Genomic DNA, 26,811 nt, shown 5'->3' with positions numbered 1-26,811 from the left:
TTTTTTTTTTTTAAAAAAAGAAGGTTTATTATTATCATCTTTAGCTGCAGCGCTGTAGGAAAACAGAGTTGGACCATTGGGTCTGTGTAGTTTGGTATAGTCCACACTGACTGGCAACAGCTTTCCAAGGTTTCAGGCAAGGGTCTCACCCAGCCCTTCCTGGGAAGTGAACTGCACGCATTCCCATTTGCATTAATATGACTCCTCCAAGTCAGATAAACAAGAAGTTTTTAAAAAAAGAGAAGAGAAGAAAACACTAATGAAAGAAGTGAACAGCAGAAATGGAAAAAAGAAGACCCACAACAACAAAAAGTGCTAATCGTAACAATAGGCTTTAAAAATAATTCTCATGGTATTTACAGTTGAAATTGGGAGGGAAGGAGCATCTCTATAGGGGGAATCTGGATGCTTGGGGCAGGGGGGCAGGTTTATGGGGAGAAAAGGAGGAGGGTCTGTCTTGCAAATCGTCCAAAATGATTGACACCAGTCTTCCAAATGTAGGTGATGGCGAATCCTCTGCCAAAAGACAGAATGCTCAACTCAATGATCTCTCGCCAGCCAGGTTATACAGCAGATGCCTATCAAATGACTTTTGTTGTTAAAAGACTTCCATAGCCTTCCCTTTGACTCGTTTCTGCTTGTGTTTGGTAGTGCTGGCTTCGTACCTTTGCTGAGAGCAGCCTGTGTTGTATCGAGCTAATATTTCCCAGCTGGTTTTTGCGTTCCGATCAGCTAATCTAAAAAAGGTTTGTTAACTCTGAAGCCGGAGGTGAGCAGTTGGGTCTGTGCTTATGTCAAAGAGCAACAGCCACCTACCCGACTTGAGTTCCAGTTCTTGGAAAGTTTGCACCTGGAGAACAAGGGGGGGGGGATGTTTTACTGTGCTGGCCAAACAGCAGCGAGGAGGAGAAAGGGATCATGGGAACCAAGGGGCTGCATACGGTATGATGGAAACTGCCTAAAGCCAGCGCGTTATTGGCAGTTGTTTGTTTGTGGAGCTGGATCAGAACTCCTTAGATAAGGATGCTACCTTTGGAACCGAGGATCTGGTTAGTGCAAAACCAAGTGTGCGAGCTCCACCCCACAAAGTGCCAGGTTCGTGCTGATGCACAACAGAGCACTGTTTTCCAACTGGTGGGTCCCTCTACCAAGTTGCGGCCCGATCTAAGGCAAGTTTCTCAATAGCTGTACTGTAGCCATACAAATACATGGTGGTAATAATAAAAAAGGAACAAGAACTGGACCCCCAAATGCACACTTGGTTCTAAGGCGAGTCCTGGGTCTGAGAAAGCTGGAGCCTCCTGCCATAGAGGACTGTGTAGTGCCTGGACTCACATGCCTTCCAGTCTACTGAGGGCACCCTCCTCCATCCCCTGATTCTCCCAACAGCGGAAGCAGCATCCCAGGTAAGAGCCAGGGCCATCTCTACCAGCCTGCATCATGGAGGTGGCATGGGGATGGGCTCTACTGCCTCTCGAGCTTGACGTGGTCCCCAATCATGCGCCGGTGGTAGGTGGCCAGGAAGATGTCGTTGTCCGCGGGGCAGTCGTGGTGGCAGGAGCAGGAGCGGATCACCATCATCTTGCGCACAAAGGAGTCTCCCTCCGGGCACTGGAACTCCACCTTGGCGGTGCTGGTGACATGCGGAGTGCAGCAGCGCCCGTCCGTGCAGCTGCCGCAGAACTTGGGCCGGTAGGAGCGGGTGCTGGTGCAGCCCGTGAACTCAAAGCGGATCGCCCGGCGGGGCTTGGGGTTCCGCACACACTTCTTTCCCTTCTGGAGAGAGGAGGAGGGTGGGGAAGAGACCACAACAATAAGTATCCTGGCTCAGTTCTGGACGTAGGACTATAAAAACCGGACTGGCAGTGGCTCTCCAGAGTTTGGGGCAGGGATCCTTCCCAACCCTAGCTGGAGAAGGCTTGGATTGTGTTTAGGATCTTGCACATGTGGAGGAAGGGCTCTGAGACCGAGGTATGGCCCTGCTAAAGCTTTGTCTAGGTTTCGCTACTCCAGATTCCAGGTGAGGTGGGCTCACGATGTTCATCCAAACAATCAACAAATCCCTGCACAGGGAAGCAAATACAGTCGTACCTTGGATCCCGAACGCCCTGGAATTTGGACGTTTTGGCTCCTGAACACTGCAAACCCAGAAGTGATTGTTCTGGTTTGCAAACATTCTTTTGGAACCCAAGCATCCGACAGGGCTTCCGCAGCTTCTGATTGGCTGCAGGAGCTTCCTACAGCCAATCAGGAGCCACGATTTGGTTTTCAAACGTTTTGAAAGTCAAACAGACTTCCAGAACGGATTCCGTTCAACTTCCAAGGTACGACTGTACTCCAGGGCAGGAGACAGTGTAGTGTAGTGGTTAGAACAGGAAAGAAACCAAATTTCCTGCCCAAGGAAAATCCTCTGGAGGTACAGGGTATGTGTGTGTGCATGCGCACTAAGAATGTTGGGCCAGGGGAACCTATGTTCAAATCCCCTATGAAGATCACTGAATGACCTCAGAACGGCCATTACATCTTAGCCTAACCTACCTCACAAGGTTGTTGTGGGGTTAACCTGAGCAGAGTATGGCGGGGGGGGGGGACTATGTACACTACCTTGCTCTCTTTGACAAAAAGGATGGGTGCAAATGTAATAAATGAAAAAGAAGCTTTCTCCATCCCAGCTTCTTGAGAACAGCTTCCTGAATGAGCTCACTGAAACCAACAATTTTAAAGAAAGATTTTGTCTCTGTCTAGCTGTCTCTCCTCCTCCTCCCTCCCCGTATTTACAGGGGTAAATTTTTGTATTTTTGTTCACTCTTTCTCTCTCTCACACACACATGTATTTCTCAGCTTGGTTTCCTTGCTGTGTACTGAGAAAGAGGACCCCTTTCCTATGAACGGAGAGAGGAAACCCACTGAGAGTTGTTCATGCAGGGAGATCTTTTCCTGCATTGCCAGCTCAGGGTAACAAGACAAGTGAGCGGGCAGGGAGCCTAGAGGGAAGGAGGTGAGGTTCAGAGAGAGCCAAGTAGGGCAGGCAAGAGGCACAGAGGACCAGATTGGGAACGCAGGCTGGAAGCAGCTCGCCATGCCTGGCATGGTCCGATCTCATGCATTTACACCTGCTCCAGTTAGCAGCCAGTTAGTTACCTTGATGCTCTTCTCTAAGGGGACGTTGCAGTACCGGATAAGGCAGAGCCTGCTCTCCTTCTCCAGCCGGCACTGGGGGTTGTCGTTGGTGACCCGGGTGGAGATGCCCATCCCACAGGTTTTGGAGCAGGCGCTCCACTCTGTGGTCTGCACCAAGCAGTTCTCCTGGAGGTGGTTCGTCTTGGGCTTGCGAACTGGGTTTTTCCTGTAAACTGAAATTGGAGGAAAGGGCTTTGGTGAGCAAAGATCAAAGCTGCATCCTTTGGTTGTCAGGCTGGACCTCTGGACAGGAGAGGGCAAAGGGAGCCAGGAGAAAACGCCTTAGTAGCCTTCTGTTAGGGAGACTGCTTGAGTGCTCTCAACAGATGGCCTCCTAGATGGCCAGGAAATAGCTTGTGCTTAAGGCCCTTTGGCATATATAGTGCTTCCTTTCTGTCCCACCTTCAAAGTATAGAACAAAGTAATTCAGAATTCTCTCAGTTTTCCATTTATCTTGGGCTATGTCCAACTGAGGACACATTCACACCCCACATTCAAAGCACTATGGTACCACTTTAAATAGTCATGGCTTCCCCCAAAGAATTATGGGAACTGTACAGTCATACCTTGGGCTAAAGTCACTTCAGGTTGAGCATTTTCAGGTTGCACTCCACGGTGACCCGGAAGTAAAGGATTGGGTTACTTCCGGGTTTCGCCGCTCGCACATGCGCAGACGCTCAAAATGATGTTACGCGCATGTGCAGAAGCAGCGAATCTGTCATGGATGCTTTGGCTGAGATTCTTGCAGTGCAGGGGGTTGGACTAGATGACCCTTGAGATCCCTTCCAACTCTACAATTCTATGGCTCTTACCTCGTACTCGACTTGAACTAAAAAGCCCCAAACGCTGCTCCATCCCCTTGATCATCGTGGTTGCCCTTTTCTGAACCTTTTCCTTGAGGTGAGGTGACCACAGCCAGCATCTTTTAGTCTTTCTGCTCCAACAGTCCTACCTGTCTCCTTGGCCACACACACCCCCACTTTCCCAACGAGTCCCCTTACCTGCCATGCCCTTTCCGTAGTGGCTCTTTGGGCTGCTTCCCCCTTCGCAGACCCACTCTTCGCAGCACTTGTTCTGCACCTTCACCCGCCGGGGGAAGGGGCAGTCGGGGGAAGGGAGGCGCATGCCGTCCGTGCAGAGGGGGATGCAGCCAATGGCGCCGTCCATGCAGATGCACCGCAGTTTGCAACTGGGCTGGAAGCTCTCTCCGTTAAGGTAGATCTTGCCCAGCAGGTCACAGGTCGCCCCTTCATGAGCTGGTGGGGAAACAGAAGAGAAGCATGTGAACGAAGGGATCCTGTCAACACATGCATCTATGTTGTGGTGCAAAGGCAGGTGAACAGCTGTCATCAAGAGCTGCTGCTGCTGGGAAGACTGTGGGCAGGTGCTCTTTGTGGCCAGCCAGTTAACTGTGGGTGGCACCTTCTCCACTTTGCCCTGGGGACTGACTCTGCCCACCCATTGGCTCCTTCAAGGCAGGCAGGGCTAAGAGAGGGCTTCCTGCCCTGACTAAATCTTGCCTGAGCAAAAAGGTCTACCTGAGCTCTGGAGTTTCCCCATATAATTGTCCTTTGGGTTTTGACTTCAGGCTTGCTCCCCAACCCAATTTGGCGAGGGGAGGAAATACTAACTGATGGGAGAGGATGACAACAACACACAGAGTGAATGCATCCCCCATCCTAAACTGCTCCTGTGTGGATGGGAAACAGGGCTTTTGGACATTCAGGGCCGACCTAAATGTTCAAGGTTTGTTTGGCCCCCTCCAGGCAGCACAGCAAGGGCTGCAACCTCCAAGTGGGCAAGAGTGCCTTTTGAAAAGGTTTTTAGAAAACAATTAAGTAGACTGTGCTTGCAAGCTTCAATCCAGCAGGAGCCAGCTGCAAATTATTACATAGATGCTGGGGTGTGTGTCTTCCCTCTTCCTCTCTCCCAATTAACCTCCGTCTCCAGGGTTCAGTGGCAGGAGGGAGCACAGAGGAAAAATCACCCTATGACATCACCAGGGTCTGCCCACCGTGACATCACCAGGGGGCCAAGTTTGAGCCCTGAAATCTCTCTTTTTTTTTATTAAATTCTTTTTATTAAGTTTTTCCACACCATTCACAGCTGACAAAAAATCCAAAAGAAAAACATAACATACACACCACATTCAATGAGAACAAAAAACGACGAAAAACAAAGAACAAACAACCAACAAGATAGTAAACCATCAATAGATAACTCAAGAGAGTACTTCCCTTCATCTCGGTCTGGGTTGTATAGCCATCCTTCCTTTCTGCGGTCTCTATGTTCTCTCTGTATCTTCACTTCACGGATTTTATATTTCGCCTACTGTAATTTTGATATTACCTAAATTTGTTTCTGTATATGCTATAAATTTGTTCCAAACGTTAATAAACTTTTTACTTTTTTGATGCCTGATTCTTTGTGTCAACTTGTCTAATTCTATGTATTCAAATAATTTAATCTGCCATTCATTAATTGTTGGGATAGTAGTAGTTTTCCAATTCTGCGCCAACAATATTCTAGCTGCTGCCGTTGCATACTGAAACATTATCTTATCCTCTTTTTTAATATCCTCCCCGACCATCCCTAACAGGAAAGCCTCCGGTTTCTTGGTGAGATTGTATTTCAAAATCTTTTTTAATTCCTCATGAATGAGTCCCCAAAACCTTTTCACCTCTACACATGTCCACCACATATGGTAGAAATCCCCCTCTTTTATTTTACACTTCCAGCACTTCTTATCTCCGGTCTTATACATTTTCTGCAACTTTACTGGAGTAATGTACCAGCGATACATAATTTTTTCCATATTCTCCCGAAGTCCCACACAGGCTGTAAATTTCATGAAATCTCAGGGTGTGGGATGCTCCTGACCTAGACCCCTAACAGAAAACACGGTGCTATCACACAATTGGAAAAGCACGCAGAAAAACTGGATCTGTGCCACCCACTTTATCTGTTAGCACAGCCATCCTTACACCCACGTGACCTAGTCTTGCCATTCGGGGGGGGGGGCGGGGTAGCACCAAACAAGCCTCTTTCACGGCAGAGAATCTGTGGAAGCAGCTCACCTAAGCAGATGCCGCTGTCTCTGTGGATCTTGGAGAAGTCGCAATAGAGCCCTTTGTGGTGATCGCAAGGCTTCTGGAGGGAGCACAACTCGCCCAGCTGCCTGGCACACACTTTGCAGCATCCGCAGCCATCCAGCAAAAGACTGGTGCCAGCAGGGCACCAGAGTGTCTGCACGGGGCACTGGCAAGGGTACGAGCATGCCTCAGATGCTGCCTAGAAGGAGGGAAAAGTCCATGAGCATGGGCGAGAACCTGGAGCCTTGGCTGCAAGTTGCTCTGAGTTGCCTTTGGTGAGAGAAAGCAACCAATAAATTGGAATCATCATCACCATCACAGGGCAGCCCCACATGGATTGCAATAATCCAGCCCCAAGGTTACCACAGCAGCAAACAGTCTAGCCATACAAAATCCCGAAGTTTCTCAACACCCACATGTATCTCCATTCTCTCATCAGACAAGCAAGAAGCAAGGATGGATTCCAGCCAGACAAAATAATAATAATAATTACTATATATTTATTTACACCCCCATCTCTTGCCCTGACAGGACTCAAAGCAGTTTACAGATAAAAATAAGAACAGCTGAAAACATAAGGAAAACAATAATCAAGAACAATTAAACAGTGCTACAATTAAAAGCTGTGGAATATATTCTACAAAAGCACTTGCGGGAGGTGCAGAGCACAGTCAATGAGGGATGCAGCCTGTAGAGAGTCCTGAATGCTATGGAGAGAGGCCGGGGGGGGGGGCCTATGAGAGCGAGTGTGGTGTAGGGGTTAGAGTGTTGGATTAGGACCTGGGAGACCAGGGCTCAAATCCCCTCTAGGCCTGGAAACGATGCCTTATGAGGAACGGCTAAGGGAGCTGGGCATGTTTAGCCTGGAGAAGAGGAGGTTAAGGGGTGATATGATAGCCATGTTCAAATATATAAAAGGATGTCACATAGAGGAGGGAGAAAGGTTGTTTTCTGCTGCTCCAGAGAAGCGGACACGTAGCAATGGATCCAAACTACAAGAAAAAAGATTCCACCTAAACATTAGGAAGAACTTCCTGACAGTAAGAGCTGTTTGACAGTGGAATTTGCTGCCAAGGAGTGTGGTGGAGTCTCCTTCTTTGGAGGTCTTTAAGCAGAGGCTTGACAACCATATGTCAGGAGTGCTCTGATGGTGTTTGCTGCTTGGCAGGGGGTTGGACTCGATGGCCCTTGTGGTCTCTTCCAATTCTATGATTCTATGAAGCTCACTGGGTGAGCTTGGGCCAGTCACTGCCTCTCAGCCTAACCTACCTCACAAGGTTATGGTGGGATTAAATGAGGAGAAAAAGCTTGGAGCTTGGAGGAAAAGCTGGGACAGAAGTACAAGTAATGGTAATGATTAAAAAGTCCCATGCCTTAGATTCCCCGCCCCTCTTAAAGGTATGCCTCCACACTCACGCCTGGAAATAAGCAAAAAGCCCTGGCACAATATATCCCCAATATCTGTTTCCAGGCTGCTGGCCAAGCAGCTGTGTTTCGATGAGCTGCACCTTTCAGTCCGTCTTCAGCAGAAGCCCCGCAGTAGTCATTCTGCAAGGTTGGCGGGTCCCTGTGGCCAGGCCATCTCTGCCTAGAAGCAGTGGTCTCAGACAAAGGAAGGCACTCTGCCCCTCGGAGGCCATGCTTTTTGCAAAGCTGCCTCTGCCAATACTCTCCGAAGGCGTAGCCAAAGAAAGAAGGAACAGTTGTTCTCGGTAAGAAGAGCAGCCATTTCGGACTCTACGGATCTGTTCAGGGATGCCCTGGTCCCATCTGCTCAGCCTGCAAGTCGAAACACGATTGATGTTTCTTCAATGCCGGCACGTCAGGCTTGAGTCTGGGTACCTGGCAAATTACTCATGCTAATGTTCTTTCTGCTTCAGATCACCTTCCCCAGCATCAAAACCTTGCAGATTCACTTCTCACGTCTGCAGCTGTTCTGGCTGCAAGGAAGCCTTGAACTGGATCAGTGAACCACACAGATCTCACCTCAGGGAAGCAGCTAACATGGGCGGCAGCAACACCTTTGAATTGCTTTATGGTTCATGCTATCACATTCCGGGTTGGGGGGGGGATTAACTGAGTAGCTCTTACAAGGCCCAGGGCATTTGGGGACTCTGGGAAGGAGTCCCCATTCCCAGCTGGAAGCAAGTACAAAGAACTGAAATGAACACATTTTCCCCCACCTTTCCAATAACATAAATATTAAGGAGCATTGTAATATTCTGCCCCCACTTCTATCATGGTGTGGAAGAAGAGCCTTTGTCCTTCCAGAAGTTGCTGAACTACAAATCCCATCATTTCAGCAACACCTGGAAGGGGCAAAATCTTGTCCTGGTGCAGGGAGCCCTTGGCCCTCCAGGTGTTGTTGGACTACAATTCCCATCAGCCCCAGTCAGCATGATAAATGGTTAGGAATGATGGGACTTGCAGTCCAACAACATCTGTGTGTGTGTGTGTGTGTGTGTGTGTCCCAACTAGCTATCCCTGTTATGAGGCTTACTTTGCTCAACTGATAAAGAAACCTGTTTAAAATCCCAAACAAGGAGAAGTCACTGGTTATAAGACCATTTTGTCAGGAACTGCTCATCCAACTTACTCGGGGTGAGAAATCTGCGCTGCTCCAGATGTTGCTGGACTCCAACTCCCATCGTCCCTGCCCATTGGGCTGGCTGCCTGGGGCTAGTGGGACCTGGAGTCCAACCACATCTGGAGGGTCACAGACTTCTCATCCCTAGCCTAAGAAATTGGATGGATTTGAAAGATCATAAACACTGAGCTTCTTCTTAGAGCCACTAGTCACCTTGGGGTGCCCAAGCAGCTGTTAGATGGTACTAGAAGAAGAAGAGGAGGAGGAGTTTGGATTTGATATCCCACTTTATCACTACCCTAAGGAGTCTCAAAGCAGCTAACATTCTCCTTTCCCTTCCTCCCTCACAACAAACACTCTGTGAGGTGAGTGGGGCTGAGAGACTTCAGAGAAGTGTGACTAGCCCAAGGTCACCCAGCAGCTGCATGTGGAGGAGCGGAGACGCGAACCCAGTTCACCAGATTACGAGTCTACTGCTCTTAAACACTGCACCACACTGGCTCTCAGAACAGGAGCCTGAAGGGGTTCCTTCCCTCCTGCTAACCCCTATCTGCAGCCTTCCCTTCTGGATCACCTTCAAACAGCCCTTGGGTGAAGAAGCCTCTGCAGATAAAGATCCATACACGCTCCCCACTCCTCTGTTCTCCACCATACAGGAAATGACTTTCTCAGTAATGAGAAAATAGGGGAAATGGGAGCACCGTATAGTGGCGGCAAGAGAGACTTAAAACAGCAGCTGTGATAAGGAGGCAAAATGGGACTTGGTGGGTTGTGTAATTGCGTTTAAGAGCCAGCATGTGCAATGATTAGAGTGCTTGACCTAGGAACAGGGAGACCCGGGTTCAAATCTGCATTCAGCCATTAAGCTATGTGACTTTCCGCCAACCTGACCCACATCGCAGGGTTGTTGTGTAGCTAAAATATTATGGCAGGAGGAGGATGCATGCTGCCTTGAGTTCATTTAAGGTGGGGGAGAATTAAAGATGTTAAAAAATATATAGTAATAACCTGGAGGACACTGGACATCGGGTGTGGGGAACCTGTGGTTGCTGAACTACAACTCCCATCACCCCTCACCTTCAGCCATGTTGGCTGGGGCTGATGGGAGCTGGGAGCCCAACAGGAGGGCCAAAGCTACTCCACCCCTGCACACCAGCTTATTTGCAAATAGAGCCTGTGGCTTCCTTCTGCAGCACTTGCACTTCAATTCATTGTAAAACCATTAAAAAAAAATTAAAAAGGTACAGCACCAGTCATAGTAAACATTGTACCCAAACAGGAAGTTTCCCCCCTTAAGTCATACTCCATAATGTCATATTTATACTGGCTTCTCTGCAATGGAGTTTCACCCTCAACCAGTGGGGATACCTGCTGCAAGCAGTCCATCCAGGATCTATTAAAATCCATCACTGCCCTCTGTTTTCATCCGGTTCAGGGAGATATGGGGAAAAGCCAGGAGGTTGCACCATTTACCAGTTCCATGCACCCACGGCCATGCTTACAAACAAAGGAAGCTGTCTTATATCGAGCCAGATCCTTGGTCCATCTAGCTCAGTACTGTCTACACAGACTGGCAGCAGCTCTCTGGGAATTTAGACTGGGATAGTGTCTCTCTGAGTTCTACCTGGAGATATCGGGGATTGAACCTGGGACCTTCTGCCTGCAAAGCGGGTGCTCTGTTACTCAGCTGTGGGATGTACTCGCCTCATTAGGGTGGTCTTTTGCCCACTTTGAGAAATCTTGAATGCTGCAACAAGCACATGACAAGCAGATGAGAATCCCGGCCCAAATAACCAGCCCGGCCTTCTAATTCTCACTGGTGCTTTCTCAACAGCATTTCCCCCTTGGAACTGGATAACTGTGTTAGTGCGAACAATGGCACCAGACACACTCCAGGGCTAAGGATGGAGGGGAAATCTAATTTTAAAGGATTCATATGCAGAATTTAATGGTTCCAGGCCAGAGCTTCGATTGCCTTCAGCCCCCTCTTGTATCGAGCGCCCACTTACATCCGAGCCACTCATCCATTGGATGGTGTCCAATGCTAACCCTACTGAGTGTAGTCCCATCAAAACTCATGCTCATTATTAACTTAATTACATTAGTCTCAATGGCTCTGCTCTGACTATTATTTTTATTTGTTTTATTTATTATATTTGCATGCCTCCCTTCATCCATAGATCTCACGGCGGTTCACAGCATAAAAACACAAGATGAAAAGACGAAATACATAATATAAACAAGGACAGAAACAAAACAAAACAATATTTCCTGATATAACCTGTAGGGTGGAATTTAACAATGCACTAAAGTGGGGCATTCGCAGTGCAGGGAACAAGGTCCATTCATGCAGTGGGGCTTCTCCTCCCTTCTGCACATCCCAAAACCTGTTCTAGGTCCGTCCCCCCCACCTTCCAGAGAAAATTTAGAGGGGGGGTGGAGTCTTTTTTTGTGAGCATACCTTGTTCCCTGCATTCAACAATTCAGTTCAGTTCTGCCCATAGCTTGTTGTTGTTTTTTAAAAGCTTGTATTCATATGCAAAAATATGTATAAAAGAGTCAAGCCTCACGCTGTATGAAATCTTAAGCCTACTCATAGTAAACATATCAAAATCCAGGAACGCAACTAATTATTTTCAGTAGGTCTGCCCTGGGCAGAACTCAGCTGACAACAACTCTCTATTTCTGCAGCATAATTTTCTAAATATATACAAAGTGCCCTTTGCTTCCACTAAAGAAACTCAAACCATTCTAACACATCCTATGCATCATTATAGCTCAATTGGTCAAGCCCGAGACTCTTAATCCTAGGGTCTCATGCATGGACTCATGCATTGCAGGGGGTTGGACTAGATGAAACTCGTGGTCCCTTCCAACTCGACAATTCTGTGGCCCTTGTGTTATTATGCATTTAACACTAGACGCCTATTGTATGCATGTACCCTCCAGTTTTCCTAAAGTCACCAGTGTGTAAAATGGTAAAGGTAAAGGACCCCTGACAGTTAGGTCCAGTTGCAGATGACTCTGGGGTTGTGGCACTCATCTTGCTTTACAGGCCAAGGGAGCCGGCGTTTGTCCGCAGACAGTTTTTCTGGGTCATGTGGCCAGCATGACTAAGCCACTTCAGGCGCAACAGAACACTGAAACCAGAGCAGTGCACGGAAACACCATTTACCTTCCCATCACAGTGGTACCTATTTATCTACTTGCACTTTTTGGCGTGCTTTTGAACTGCTAGGTTGGCAGGAGCAGGGACCGAGCAATGGGAGCTCACGCCGTCGCGGGGATTCGAACCGCCAACCTTCTGATCGGCAAGTCCAAGAGGCTCAGTGGTTTAGACCACAGCGCCACCCGCATCCCTCACTAGTGTGTAAACATATGCATACAAGAGGTGGCCCCCCAAAACCTGCAGAGCTGCTGCTAGCCAACTAGAGCTGGACCTCTGAGCACTTGGTCCCACCCTGAACATATTAAGCTCTGCTGAAGTCAAGTAACTCATCTGGCATGCATCAAAGGCAGGCGCAAGTCTCATTCATTCATTCATCCGTTGCACACACCTCCTGTAAAATTGTGCATACATACCCAGCCAGGCCCCAGGACAAAGAGAATGAGGGTGAAGGTTGTTCTTGCCCCGGCGTGGTCAGACATCCTGAGCCCCTCTCTTTGTGCATCCCTGCCTCTCTGCCTTTGGGAGGGTGCTGTGCTCAAGCTCATCCTTAAATAGTCTTTTCAAAAAGGGGTGTGTCTGGATAGCAGCGACTGGCCTGGAAAACAGCCCAAAGTGGGTGCAACAGAAAATGCACTGAATTCCAAAAAACTTCCCCTTCTTCTTCAAAATTCCTGTGGCCCTGGTGGTGAGGTCTGGGATAGGCACGTAACATTCCACATGGGGTGGGGAGAGAGACCCAGCATCTCTGCCCAAGTCCTTTAAAAGGCCTTATTTAATCTCCAAAGCATGTAGGCTGCAACGATTTTCTCTCCCCCTCTGCTGTTAGTCTCTATTGGCCACAGGAGCTGAACTTGTTAAATAAACTCAAAGCACGCTGGGCTAATTTCACTTCCCCCTTCAAGGAGGGAGGAGGGGGAATGATGATGGAAAGTTCAGCTGTTGTCTTGAAAGCAATACGGTACCACAACTGTGCTTCAAGGCACAAGCCAGGGGTTTGAAAACTACCGAGAGATCAATGCCAACACGTCTGCAGGGTGTGATCACCTGTTCTGAGTCAGTGCCGCAGAGCCAAATTAATCACAGATGAAAAGCTTCCCGAGCTGTAAAAGAGTTGCGTGGGGTTAGAAAGATTCTTTGAAAAGTGGGGATACTCGTTTTCTGAAGCCTAATCCAGGCAGATCTTCCCAATCGCAGGGTTAACCTTGAGAAATGGATGCTTAGAACTGGACTTGCCCTCACTTCTTTTAACTCAGTGGCAGGACATCTGCTTTGCATGCAGAAGGTCCCAGGTTCAATCCCCGGCATCTCCAGGTAGGGTTGGGAATTCCCCCTCCCCGTCTAAAACCCTGGAGAGCCGCTGCCAGTTAGTGCAGACCAGGGTTTCCCAAACTTGGGTCTCCAGCTAACTACAATTCCTAACATCCCTGGCCACTGGTCCTGCTAGCTAGCGATGATGGGAGTTGTAGTCCAAAAACAGCTAGAGACCCAAGTTTGGGAAACCCCGGGCAGTATAGAGCTAGATGGACCCACGGGACTGGCATGTCAGCTCCATATGTCTCCATGTTCCTAATCATTTGCTCTCTTCTGGACATGCTCCAATTTTCCAATGCCCTACTTGAAAGGGTCTTCCTTAGAATAAGCTAGTTTGTTATATTCTCAGGCTGGAGCTCTTCAGATAATCTCACTTTTCTTTGAGCATGCATATGTGCTGCAGAGGCAAAAATTATTTATGCATCGCAGGGGGTTAGACTGGATGACCCTTGGTGTCCCTTCCAACCCTACAATTCTGTGATTTCACTTATATCCCACAAATGTGTGTTTGCAGTTCCATCAAAGCCTCAGATATCCCTCAGGGCAATAAAGGGGTGGGGAAGCCCCACTTCAAAGGGGCAGAGCCAGTAGCCTTTCACCTGCGGTCAGACTCTAGTTCCCATCAGCCTCAGCCAGCATGGCTAACAGCCAGGGATTATGGGAGTTGGAGTCCAAGATTTGGAAGGCCACAGATTCCTCACTGCTGCTCAACTTGGTGTGATCACTGACTCTAAACCCTCCTCCCATCCCTACAACAAGCCAAGAGATGCAGAAATTATGCTCGAATGACTCAGAATGATCAAAGAGAGGCAACACCCAAGTTTGGGGCTATTTATGCTTCTGTACTACTCCCCCCAACACACACTTTTTTTCTTTTTCTTTTTGCCTGAGCTGCTTTAGAAGAAGAAGAGATAAAGATGTCAAACCTGCTTAGAGTCTCCCTGGAGCAAGGAATGCTCCATGTTTAATTCACTTAAAAAATATATGTGCTTCCCCCACAACTGCATCCCTTGCGTCTTGCTACCCATTTCCCCCCAATTTGCTTTCTTCTTCATTTTTGGGAATAGCTCAAAAGTTATGTAATGCTGCCACGAGATGGGATAGGCACTAACGGAGATGGCTTTAAAACACAGGACTATAGAAAGCATGGACAACACAGAGGAGGCAGGTGGACCAATGGTCTAACTTCATATAAGGCAGAGCTAATGGGCAGCATCTCTCCAGAGCCCGTGTGGTGTAGTGGTTAAGAGCGGTGGACTCGTAATCTGGTGAACTGGGTTCGTGTCTCCACTCCTCCACATGCAGCTGCTGGGTGACCTTGGGCTAGTCACACTTCTCTGAAGTCTCTCAGCCTCACTCACCTCACAGGCTGTTTGTTGTGGGGCAGGAACGGAAAGGAGATTGTTAGCCGCTTTGAGACTCCTTCGGGTAGTGATAAAGCGGGATATCAAATCCAAACTACTACTACTACTACTACTACTACTCTTCTTCTTCTTCTTCTTCTTCTTCTTCTTCTTCTTCTTCTTCTTCTTCTTCTTCCAATGAGTCTTTCCTCCAAAATTCTCAGTGGCATACATGGTATTCCCCCACTTTCACCTGCACAACCCCTCTGTGACGTAGGGAGGCTGAGAGTTGGTGACTGACGGGTCACCCAGCAAGCATCATGGTCAAATGGGTATTGTAAACACAAATCTACCCAGTTCTAGCCCAGCACTCTAACAACTACACCTTACTGGTTCTCACTGAGCCTTGGAGCATAGTGCACACGGAATACTTGCTGTCAGGCTCTGAACACTTCACAATAACCTTGCAGTGTTGTCTTATGGACATGAGACACTCCTTGCTGGTGGACCTGAAGCTGAAAATGTTGGCTTTCTGTTACCTGCTGAGAATAGCAAGCAGGTTTGTGTCAGGAGTCTATGCAGCATCCAGGGTAGTGGTGCTTCAGTTATGGTCCATCATGTATTATTATTATTATTGACATTTATAGATCTCCCTTCCTCTGAGGATCACAGAGCGGTTTACAGTATAAAAGCACAAAAATACATAACAACAGACAAAACAATAACCCTGTCCTATTGCATAAGATGCTGCAGCTGCAATCTCTTGCATACAGGCGGGCGGGTATGGGGGACTCCCTGGTCCTGAATGGGGCAACTGTACCTCTTAAGGACCAGGTGCACAGCCTGGGAGTCATTTTGGACTCACAGCTGTCCATGGAGGTGCAGGTCAGTTCTGTGTCCAGGGCAGCTGTCTACCAGCTCCATCTGGTACGCAGGCTGAGACCCTACCTGCCAGCAGACTGTCTCACCAGAGTGGTACATGCTCTAGTTATCTCTCGCTTGGACTACTGCAATGTGCTCTATGTGGGGCTACCTTTGAAGGTGACCCAGAAACTACAACTAATCCAGAATGCGGCAGCTAGACCTGTAACTGGGAGTGGCCGCTGAGACCATATAACACTGGTCTTGAAAGACCTACACTGGCTCCCAGTACGTTTCAAAGTATTGGTGCTGACCTTTAAAGCCCTAAACGGCCTTGGTCCAGTATACCTGAAGGAGCGTCTCCACCCCCATTGTTCTGCCCGGACACTGAGGTCCAGCGCCGAGGGCCTTCTGGCGGTTCCCTCACCGTGAGAAGCAAAGTTACAGAGAACCAGGCAGAGGGCCTTCTCGGTAGTGGCGTCCGCCCTGTGGAATGCCCTCCCACCAGATGTCGAAGAAATAAACAACTATCAGACTTTTGGAAGACATCTGAAGGCAGCCCTATTTAGGGAAGCTTTTAATATTTGATGAATCATTGTATTTTAATATTCTGCTGGAAGCCGCCCAGAGTGGCTGGGAAACTCAGCCAGATGGGTGGGGGTATAAATAACAAATTATTATTATTATTATTATTATTATTAGTTTATCAAACAAATGGGTTCGCTCTGGACTTAATCATGCTTTGAACAGCCCTGCTGAAATCAGTGGGACAAGTTGGTCACGACTACTTAAGTCCCATTAATATCAGCACACCTACATGAAGCATGACAAGTAAGTCTGGATCCAACCTGCACTTTCTCTGCAATGCCACTTGAGGTCCCTGCTTTTGCTCCATGCTGCCACTAGGTGGTAAAATACAAAGGCCTGCCTGGTTTGCTGCTGCCACAGGTTGAGGTGGCATTGCTGTCCATTTCAGCTACAGAGAAAAGCTTCTCCTCTACATTTTTCAGTACGTCTGCCTTTGGTTAGCTCCTGTTCTACTGTTATTTCTTAATTTATTTACATATTGTTTTTATATCCCAGCTTTTTCTCCAAGCTCAAGGTGGTGTGCATGGTTCTTCCCCCTCCTCATTTAATCCTCACAACAATCCAATGAGACTGAGAGGCAGTATGGGTCCCAAGGTCTGAGGAGATTTCACCCCTCCCATATCCAAGAATCTCCTGAGGAGTCTGCTGATTCTGCAGAGAGGAGGAGGCGTGTTCTGCTCTCTACATATTCTGCTCCAGCACCACATCAAAGAGTCGGTCAGTGTGTGGGTCAGTCAGTCAGGGAGAGAGAGACTGAGTGTTAGAGATTGTGTGTTTAGATAAGGTTGCTGCTAAGAGCAGCTGCAGGCACTCAGTACGGTTCAGCATTCTTTATGCTTAGACCTATTTAGCTCTGTATATAGTTGTATAATAGTTGTAGTTATAGAATAAAGAGAATATTCTACAGAGCTGCTCTCCGAGTTGTTTATATACTCTGCTAGACTCTGCTGTGCTCTGCTGTACGACGACTGTCTTGTTGGAGTGAATCCGGTGCTCACAACTCTAAGATGTGAGTCCACAGCACTTTGACCTGTTCCTGTGCTGAAGGTGGTCTCTGGAAGTGCTACCCAGCTCGCCTAGCCCAGTCGGGGCTGAAGTGGATGAGTCCAGTTAGTCACACTGGCTCAAGGGTGATGCTGACAAGGTCACCCAGTGAGCTTCATGGCCAAGGGGGGACTTGAACCCTTGTCTCCCAGGTCCTCCTAGTCAGGCAACCTAACCACTGCACCACACTGGCTCTTTGAACATCTTCAAATCATCAATCTGTTTTCTATATTCTCTAACTGCTGGTTCCGTAACCCCTTTATTTTCAGGTTCGCTAAAGCTTAGGAGGCATTTAGCTTGGCTTTCGTGGTTCCCTTGGTTCTAACAAGGGAAGAACTTTGCCTCTGGGTTCTGTATCCTTAAATATTTCGCTTCAGCTCACAGGGGGCCTGCTGTGTTGGACGCAGGGCTGTCTGGGGCAGGAGAGGCAGCTGGAACAGGGGCAGCTGCAGACTCCGCCAGGGTGGAGCCCGCTTGGAGAGAAGACAGAGGCAGTCAGGGATGAGGAGAAATCAGCCCAACGTTTGTAGGCCTACAAGTTCCCCATTCCAGCGCTAGGCTTAGGAAAATGACACCTGCTAATTTTTTTGCTGCATGCAGGTGTTGAAAAGTGCAGAATCCCTGTCAGAAACTGGGTGGTAACCCAGCCACACCCAGATAGCTGAAATAACTGAAGGCCATCACCTGAACAGAATGTTCTGTAGATGTGTTAATTTTTTAAAACGTGAAGGTATTCTGCTTCTAGCCATTTGTGCACTTAAAATAAAAAATATTTGTCCAAACTTGAAAAAAAAAGTGATGAAATATATCTAAACGTTTCCTCACCATCCCCAAAATGTTCCTTCTCACCCAATACAGAACATTTCACGACTACAATTGCTGAACCTGGGGCGGGAATAGGTGGGTAGGATTCAGACTGAGTTTATTGCAATTAGTCTCATTGGAATTGACAGGATAAGTTAGGCATGGCTTATGTCTCACTGTTTGATTAGTTCAATAGGAACCAAGTACAACCAATTTAGTCTGGATTCAACTCAAGGGGTTTTATTTCTCATTTACTGCATTTCTAACCCACCTTCCCCCTGAATAACACAAGGTAGAGTATAGGGTCTCTCCCACTGTATCTTCTCAACAGCCTTACGAGGTAGGGTTTTGTTTTCTTTAGTTTTGTCTTATGCTGGTTTAAATGTATGTGTTTATTTATTGTGGCAAGTCGCTCTGAGCTGCTTTTGTAAGAAAAGCGACAAATGGGTTCAATAAACAGATAATAAATATGCAGACGTCAGCCGAGGAAGCTTTGCACAGCAGAGAGCTAAACACAGTCTCCTCTTATACCTGATACAGAATGGAAAAAAGGGGCAGTTCTCAGGGACCTGCTTAAACCTCAGCCATCCTAGCAACATGTCAGACTCAGCCCTTGGTCGGATATCTGCTAAAATCTGGAGCCACGCCACAAATTCCTGCAAAGTGACTCTAGAGTCACAGGAGAACTGCTGTGATTAAAATCATGTTCAAAGCTATGAATAGAAGAAGCGAAGGGACTCGTTTCCCAGAAACAAAAATGATTAATGATGGGAAATGACAGGAAAACAAAGAAGCCCCCTTCACCCCTCACTCAGAAGCACATTATCTCTAGAAGACAACGGGTTCTCCTAATGCAAAGGGAACGTTTTCTTTGAATCCAGTACAAGAAAAACATGGCCCTTTGCGCTCATTAAGTGTTCCAGCTTCTCTCACTTTGTTCACCAGGAACATGCTTGAACAAGTCCTGTTTACCATTTTGCCTCGGTAGAAAATGGCCATTTGGGATCAGACAGCGTGACTCAAGCACCACAGTGCTGGAAGGAGCACATCACAGTTGCAGTTTGCTCACTGACTATACGTTCCTCCAGGGTCTGAGCTACATGGTTGGCAAAATCACATGCTATGGTTCCAAGAAGCCTGTCCTATGCGGTTTCACTGTGCGTGTAAATGGGCCCCAAGTCACACAGACAATAGAGCTATCCCTGCTTGTAGCAGTGCTGGTGTCTCGAATCTGGAAGCACAATTTAGAAGTAGCAATATGCTAATACAGGGGTGGGGAATCTGACCCACCAAGCCTCTTAATCTGGCTCCAGGAGCTCTCCCTGGTACAGAAATGGCATAAACCGGTACAGAAGTTTGAACAGCAGCCAGAACAGAAGGGTGAACCCTTGTTGCATCGCCCTCACTGATGGGAGCAGACCAACCCGTCACAACAGAGATCATGCTTACAGTTTTGGCATTCCAGCAAGGTGAGAGAGTCTCACAAGTGAGCGTGCCACGCCTCATCTTCAAAAGCTTGGCGGGAGGGGCAGGGATACCTGTTGGGACATATTTGTTATTTCCATCCAGTTCTGAACTTCTCGCCCTGTTCCTGAACGCCTGAATTGTGACTCCTGAGCAGTATGTCTGCTGCCAAGCCTGCACAATTACTTGCCCAAATACTGATCTCTTGTATTTTGGGCATGAGCCAGAACAAAAGCAACTGACAAATGCAATAAGCGGTAATGACAACAACGTTTTGCTGTACATGTAATAGTATATTCCCCACTGAGTCCCAAGCAAACAGACAGAGGAGTCTTCCAGCAGCATTCCTCTTCGAGTTCCTGAATCCCAAGTGAAGATCTCTGAGCGCCTTGTGTGTGGGATGAAAGTCCCTTCCTTTGTGACATGGCTGTTGCCTTTAGAAAGGCTGCAGGGATATTTCAGTCTAGCAGCATGCTTAGTCCAAATAAACAGCAGCTAAAAATATCCCAGTCCCCAGTCCCCAGAGCAGATGTTGGGCCTCACTGGGAATCCCAAGCAAAACTGTCAACACAAGTGAGGAGAAGGAGTTAGTGGTATGTCTTTCCAACCCACCTGACCCAGACTCTGAAGGCAGACTTGGTTCGTGAAATCCACCGAAGAACCTCAGGAGGGACACTTGTGATTTCTGGAGTCCCCCCGCCACTCTTCCCTTCTTTTGGTTCTTCTGCCCTTCCCACCTATTTCAATTTTTTTCTTCAGCTGTGCGTGCTTAAGGCTAGGGATAGAGGAAGCTGCCTTGTCCATCTAGCTCAGTATTGTCTACACTGACTCTGATTGGCAACAGCTGTCCAGGGTTTCAGACAGGGAGTCTCTCTCAGCCCTATCTGGAGATTGAATATCAGGCCTTCTGCATGCAACGCTTTACCACTGAGCTGTATGGCCCTTGCCCAAAACAAAGCACATCTGTAAGAACATAAGGCTATAGGAAGCTGCCTTATACTGAGTCAGGCCAAAGGAGCTATCTAGCTCAGTACTGTCTGCACTGACTGACAGCAGCTCTCTAGGAATTCAGACAGGTCTTTCCCAGCCCAACAGAAACACTGGGGATCAAACCAGGGAACTTCTGAATGCAGCAAATTAACAACGAACTCCATAATAATTTTGGGTTTCGTAGTTAATGGGCCCTACATCTTCTTTTGCAGCTGCAGGCCTGTGAAGATTTCCTAAGCAACCCGACTTCTAAAAGACATTACTCAGGGCTGGGAGAATGTGGGAGGAAAGGAATCTTAAAGCTGGAAAGTAGCTACTAAAAAGACTGGAAGATATTTATCCTTGAAGCATACAACGCTTCAGACTGCCACAGCAAGACGGAGCCAGCATTTCCCAGTGACAAATTTTCCCTTGTGATTTCTGCAGTCCCTCTGCCACTCTTCCCTTCTTTTGGTTCTTCTAACCTCCCCACCTATTTCCACCTCAGTAACACATCACAAGTACAGGGAATGCTCCAAGGCAGGGCTCAGCAACCTTTTTCAGCCATGGGCCGGTCCACTGTCCCTCAGACCATGTGGTGGGCCGGACCATTTTTTTTGGGGGGGGGGGGAATGACCAAATTCCTATGCCCCACAAATAACCCAGAGATGCATTTTAAATAAAAGCACACATTCTACTCATGTAAAAACACACTGACTCCCGGACTGTCCACGGGCTGGACTGAGAAGGTGATTGGGCTGCATCCGGCCCCCGGGCCTTAGGTTGCCTACCTCAGCTCCAAGGCATGTCAAGAATGACATGATTAAGTCAAAGAAGTATCAAAGGGCTGAGATGTCAGCACAAAAAGGAAGTCCAGTCCTGGGTCACGTTTGGTCAGCAGGGAGGGTGTTGCTATACAGATCTCTCTCAGGCCACAGATAAAATATTGTTAGTATGGCTTTTTGTGTTTCAGAAAATGAAAACAGTTATAAAGAAGAAGATGAAAAGCATTTTCTTGCTGATCAGCTGGAAAGAATGTCTCCAATTTCCCATTATTTGCTTCCCATGCACTTTACTATTGTTTTCATCTGCAAGAGATTTGTTTTAGGCACTTTTGAGATTCTGTCCAAATTTTCAACAAAGCAATCCATAAGCACTCAGCTAACATCTCAGGAGAACCATCTACAGTGGTACCTCAAGTTACATACGCTTCAGGTTACATACACTTCAGGTTACAGACTCCGATAACCCAGAAATAGTGCTTCAGGTTAAGAACTTTGCTTCAGGATGAGAACAGAAATCGTGCTCTGGCAGCGCGGCAGCAGCAGGAGGCCCCATTAGCTAAAGTGGTGCTTCAGGTTAAGAACAGTTTCAGGTTAAGTACGGACATCTGGAACGAATTAAGTACTTAACCTGAGGTACCACTGTACTTAGCTACTGGCTCTTTACCTGATGACAAAGTGAGTATGCAATGTTTATAGCTTGAGCTATGACCTATGTCACATCCACACCAGACATTTAAAACACTATTATTCCACTTTTAAGGTCTTTAATTCCTGCCAAGAATCTTGGGAACTGTAGTTGGTTAAGGGTGCTGAGAGTTGTCAGGAGACCCCTCTAAGAGGTAATTAGCAGCACTCTTAGCAATCTAACATTCCCAAGATTCTTTTGGAGAAGCCACTACTGTAAAAGTGGTGTAAGGGTGCTTTAAATGTATGGTGTGGAGAGGGACTCATTTTGGGATCCTCTTGACCTAAGATAGGCTTCGCTGGACCTCAGATTAGCTGTCCTACACATTCCTAATGGAGGCTGCTCTTTCCAAGTTTGAGAAAGTTCATAGGAAGCCCCAGCACACATCTAGCTCTGAGAAACTTCAACTACAAGGCAGAATTCCTATTGGTTTTGCAGCTTGTTTGGAAAAGAAAGTGTTCTGTATCCAGAAACACAAGGTTGCTTTTAGAACCCTTTCTTTATAGGTCTGAACGGTGCAGTTAAAACCAAGGGGGAGAAATGATCATTCATTTCACTCCTTCCTTTAATAAATATTAAATTGCCCAGATGGAAACCTTTGCAGTGACTGCAGGCAGCCCAGCCGAGATCTAGTTTCTTGTGGTTCACAGGAATTTCCTGTCCTGTCAACACACATTTCCTCCATCCCAGGGAGGGATGTTGTTCAAAGCAAACAACATTCCTTGGTTAGTGGAGCAATGGCATTAGCTGGAGAAAACAAATAATGAATGAGATTTGGTTGTGTTGTTGTTGCTGTTGTTGTTGTTGTCATCACTGATGACTGTTGAAACTGGAGCTGCTTAAATAGCCGGAGCCATATTGGATGCTGAATCTTGTGAGCCAGTGTGGTGTAGTGGTTAAGAGTGGTAGTCTCGTAATCTGGGGAACCGGGTTCGCGCCTCCGCTCCTCCACATGCAGCTGCTGGGTGACCTTGGGCCAGTCACACTTCTCTGAAGTCTCTCAGCCCCACTCACCTCACAGAGTGTTTGTTGTGGGGGAGGAAGGGAAAGGAGAATGTTAGCCACTTTGAGACTCCTGAAGGGGAGTGAAAGGCAGGATATCAAATCCAAACTCTTCTTCTTCTTCTTCTTCTTGTAGACACTGATGGAATCCTATTGAAGATACACTGTGGACATATTTAGATAATGGCATGGCGTCCAAATTATTTATTTCACGTATTTCAAAACTGCTTATTGATCTAAAATAGGTCCAGAAAGTGACTTACAAGGAGGGTGGACCACTTGCTACTGGCCTGAAGGTTGCATGAAGAATGCATTTTAAAGCGTAATGCACTGGACCTATCTTAACAGCACAAGCCCATTTACTCAGAAGGAAGCCCCAATGCTTCAATGGTGCTTAAAAGGTAAAGGTAAAGGTAAAGGTAAAGGTAAAGGGACCCCTGACCATTAGGTCCAGTCACGGATGACTCTGGGGTTGAGGCACTCATCTCGCTTTATTGGCCTAGGGAGCCGGCATACAGCTTCTGAGTCATGTGGCCAGCATGACTAAGCCGCTTCTGGCAAATCAGAGCAGTGCATAGAAACACCGTTTACCTTCCCGCTGGAGCTGTACCTATTTATCTACTTGCTCTTTGTGCTTTCGAACTGCTGGATTCGAACTGCCAACCTTCTGATCGGCAAGCCCTAGGCTCTGTGGTTTAACCCAGAGCGCCACCCGCGTCCCTTCAATGGGGCTTACCCCCAGGTAAATATTACTAGGATTGCAGTCTATTTTGGTTGCACTTGAAGCCCACTGAAATCAACATGAAAGGCTTGTGATGGAGCTAAGCCACATTCATTTCTAACATAGTCCGGATCTAGCCCAGGATTATTATTTTTTCAGTTGGAGATGGAACTCTAGAGCAAGAAAATAATTGAAAACCACATTTAAAGTTAGCCACGAAACGAATTAAAATACCTGCTGCCTTCCGGATATATAACCTCTGCAGAATTAGCAAAGAGATCAACTTAGAATATAGCCTGGCAGATAATTGCCACAAGAGCCACAATGTAAACAGCACAAAAATACCCAACACCTTGGCAAAAGCCCCACCACCTGTTTTCAATCAAAGCTTTAAAAAGGCTGCGATTGATTCTCTTCCACGGGATGCTTGTAAAAAACATAAACAGACAAGATGTCATGCCAGCTGGGAAATTCTTCTTGTCGTGACCCCTAAAATTTTCTCTTCTATTATTTAATGGTATTTTCTCTCTCTTCGGCATAATATAGTTTCTTTCTCCATGCCATGCACAATTTTACAAATTTCTATCATGTCACCTCTTAACCATCTGTTCTCTAAACTAAAAAGCCTTGGCTGCTTTTCCCCAAATGTTTTCCAAGTCCACAATATCATCTGCTGCCTTGAGAGCACATTACGAGGAAAGATGGGATACACGTGTAATAATAAAACACATTTTGCAAATGATTCCCACTCCTATCAGTAACTTGTGTTTGGCTGGTCCAGCTGATGGACCCCTCAGTTCTAGTTTAAAATAAAACAAACAAGAGTAGATACCACAAGACTGAAGTCAGCCCTCCTCCCCGCAGCCTCCACTGGAAAGGACCATCAAAAGACACTGCTGTTTCAAATGGGGGATGAGTAATAAAACAGGCAGATGATGAAGTTTCACCACTGCTCTTCCAAGTGACCCTAAAAGTGGAGCTGCTTGTGTAACGAGTGAAAGGAACAAAAAACGTGCCAGGTCTCTGATCATTTATAAGCACTGTTAGGGAGGAGGGAATTTTTAAGATTATGTGGCCCATCAAATTATATGATCCTTGTCTTAAAGTGGGTGGTGCGGGGGAGAGAGTTGATAAACATTTAAGGCATTTCATCACTCACTATAATGGGTAACAGATTCTCACAGCATCCCTTATTCTTTCTTGGGTGTCAGTAGCTGTTCCAAGCTTCTGACTCCACCCTTGTAAAGCCTTGCAATATATAAATAGATACAGATGTAGCCAATTATTTCCTCTCATTTAATCTGGATGTAACACTTTCTGGAGGAAATGCAACAAATTAAGACGGAAACAAACAAACAGAAAAAAAATGGTGCCAACATCTCATTTCCAATATACAGTTGTGCCTTGGTTCTCGAACGCCTTGGTACTTGTATGTTTTGGCTCCCGAACGCTGCAAACCCAGAAAAATGTGTTCAGGTTTGCGAACATTTTTTGAAAGCCGAATGTCCAACATGGCTTCCGCTTAACTGCAGGAAGCTCCTGCAGCCAATCAGAAGCCGTGCCTTGACTTTCGAAAGGTTTCGGGAGTCGAACGGACTAAGTTTGAGAACCAAGGTACCACTGTACCATCAACCCATTTACAATATTACGCCCAGAGCTGACACAAGGTGGTGGGGTGACAAATCAATAAATGATTATCATTTTGCTATCACTTTTAATTGCAATAGTATCTTTGGCTGCATACATGCCATGGATTTAAAGCCCATGACTTCCTGCCCCTACCTAAAAAATAAATAAATCCTGGGAACTGTAGTTTAAGGGTGTTGGGAACCATAGGTATGTGAGTGGCAAATAACAGTTACCAGGATTCCATATGCTTTTAAATGTATGATGTGCAACAAAGCCTAAACCACCATCTTCTTTTAATCACATGTATCTTGGTGATCAGGCCATTGCTTTTCACCCTTTAAAGGAGAAATGGAGAGCCAGTGACCCTCCAAATGTTCTGGACTCCATCTCCCATAATTCCTAACTGCTGCCCGTGCCAGCTGGGGCTCCTGGGAGTCCAACAACACCTGTAGGTCCAGAGGCTTCATACCTGTACCATAACACGTAAGTCCAGCACTTACGATGATTCTTCAACATCAACTTTGTTGGACTGGTCATCTTGTTTGGATGCCTGATTATTGTCTTCCAAAGCAACTACTCTATTCCGAACTTAAAAATGGAAAGTGTAATGCTGGTGGTCAACAAAAGAGGTTTAAAACCTCTCTCAAGGCAAATCCTAAAAAAAAGTAGTATAAAAACTGACAATTGGGGAACATTGGCCTGCGAGCGTTCCAGTTGCAGAGCAGCCTTTACCAATGGTGTCGTGGGCTTTGAAGACACTCGAACTCAGGACGAAAGGAAGAAATGTGCTAAGAGGAAGCCACGTTTGGCAAAGCCTCACCATGATCAACTCCCGCCCAGGACCCTATGTCCCCACTGTGGAAGGACGTGTGGATCCAGAATTGGCCTCCACAGTCACTTATGGACTGTTAAGACTGTGAACTGTAGCAGTAAACCCCCCCCCCCCATCATTCAGTTTGTACAGACTTCACACACACTCACACTCATACGCTACACTTCTGTTATAAATTCATAGAAAATCAACCATACATCAGATTTGCACTGTTCCACTTTTATTTTACTCCATGAAGGAAGGACTACAAAATGGGGAAGGTTTAATACAGGCCACCATAATCCCTTGAGCATAGCAGCACATCCACAGGAGCCCTGCCCAGTTGCTATGCCAACCCTGATGGTCCCAGACAGAAGACAATCAAAAATCACAAAGAACTTGCATATGGGAGTGGATTCAGCATGATCAGATTTCCCTCAGGGGACAGGAAACTGCGACTACCTTTTGTCTTCAGGAAATGACGCATGCGGAGGGGGAGAAGGGAACCAGCCAGGTGACAGGACACTCAGGTTACCCCCACAACTCCTCCCTCAACCCCTCCTTTCTGTAATGTATGCATTCTGGGGGTGGGCTTGACCTAGAGGAGGGGAATTTCAAAAGTTTTTATAAGGTCTTGCACACCATTTTTCTGTGTCTTTCCTCTCTCCTGCGAGTGAGGGGAACACCCTGCTGCAACAGTACAATAAAGGCCAAGCCTACAGGCTGCTGATTTGCTCCAATTTACTCTGGTTGGTGTCTTTACTTT

General features: G+C 47.0%; 1 protein-coding gene across 4 annotated transcripts; it reads right to left on the bottom strand.

The window, feature by feature from the left end:
- On the bottom strand, positions 1–26,069 carry LOC310684478 (CCN family member 2-like). Of its 4 annotated transcripts, none has more exons than XM_083455695.1 (6): positions 26,055–26,069; positions 12,442–12,623; positions 6,258–6,471; positions 4,182–4,436; positions 3,142–3,353; positions 1–1,776 (listed from the first exon to the last, which is right to left on the bottom strand). In XM_083455695.1, the coding sequence occupies exons 2-6, from the start codon at positions 12,571–12,573 to the stop codon at positions 1,465–1,467; spliced, it is 1,125 nt and encodes a 374-aa protein (XP_083311821.1). In that variant the 5' UTR covers positions 12,574–12,623; positions 26,055–26,069; the 3' UTR covers positions 1–1,464. The 4 variants fall into 4 exon arrangements, with proteins under 4 accessions (XP_083311821.1, XP_083311818.1, XP_083311819.1 ...); XM_083455692.1 differs by lacking the exons at positions 12,442–12,623; positions 26,055–26,069 and adding exons at positions 19,429–19,517; positions 19,727–20,065; XM_083455693.1 differs by lacking the exon at positions 26,055–26,069 and adding an exon at positions 19,429–19,840.
- Positions 26,070–26,811: the final 742 nt, after the last annotated feature.

The sequence above is a fragment of the Podarcis tiliguerta genome (assembly GCF_965153285.1).
Source record: "Podarcis tiliguerta genome assembly, chromosome: 8".
Lineage (NCBI taxonomy): Eukaryota > Metazoa > Chordata > Lepidosauria > Squamata > Lacertidae > Podarcis > Podarcis tiliguerta.
The sequence above is the reverse complement of the archived record's forward strand: the minus strand, read 5'-3'. Positions and strand labels throughout refer to the sequence as shown.

Coding starts and splice junctions, on each gene's coding strand:
- LOC310684478 (XM_083455692.1), bottom strand. CDS start 19,868: ATGTCACAAAGGAAGGGACTTTCATCCCACACACAAGGCGCTCAGAGA. Junction 19,518..19,726: donor TGGGGAATATACTATTACAT/GTACAGCAAAAC, acceptor ATGTCCCAACAG/GTATCCCTGCCCCTCCCGCC. Junction 4,437..6,257: donor AGACAGCGGCATCTGCTTAG/GTGAGCTGCTTC, acceptor TTTCCCCACCAG/CTCATGAAGGGGCGACCTGT.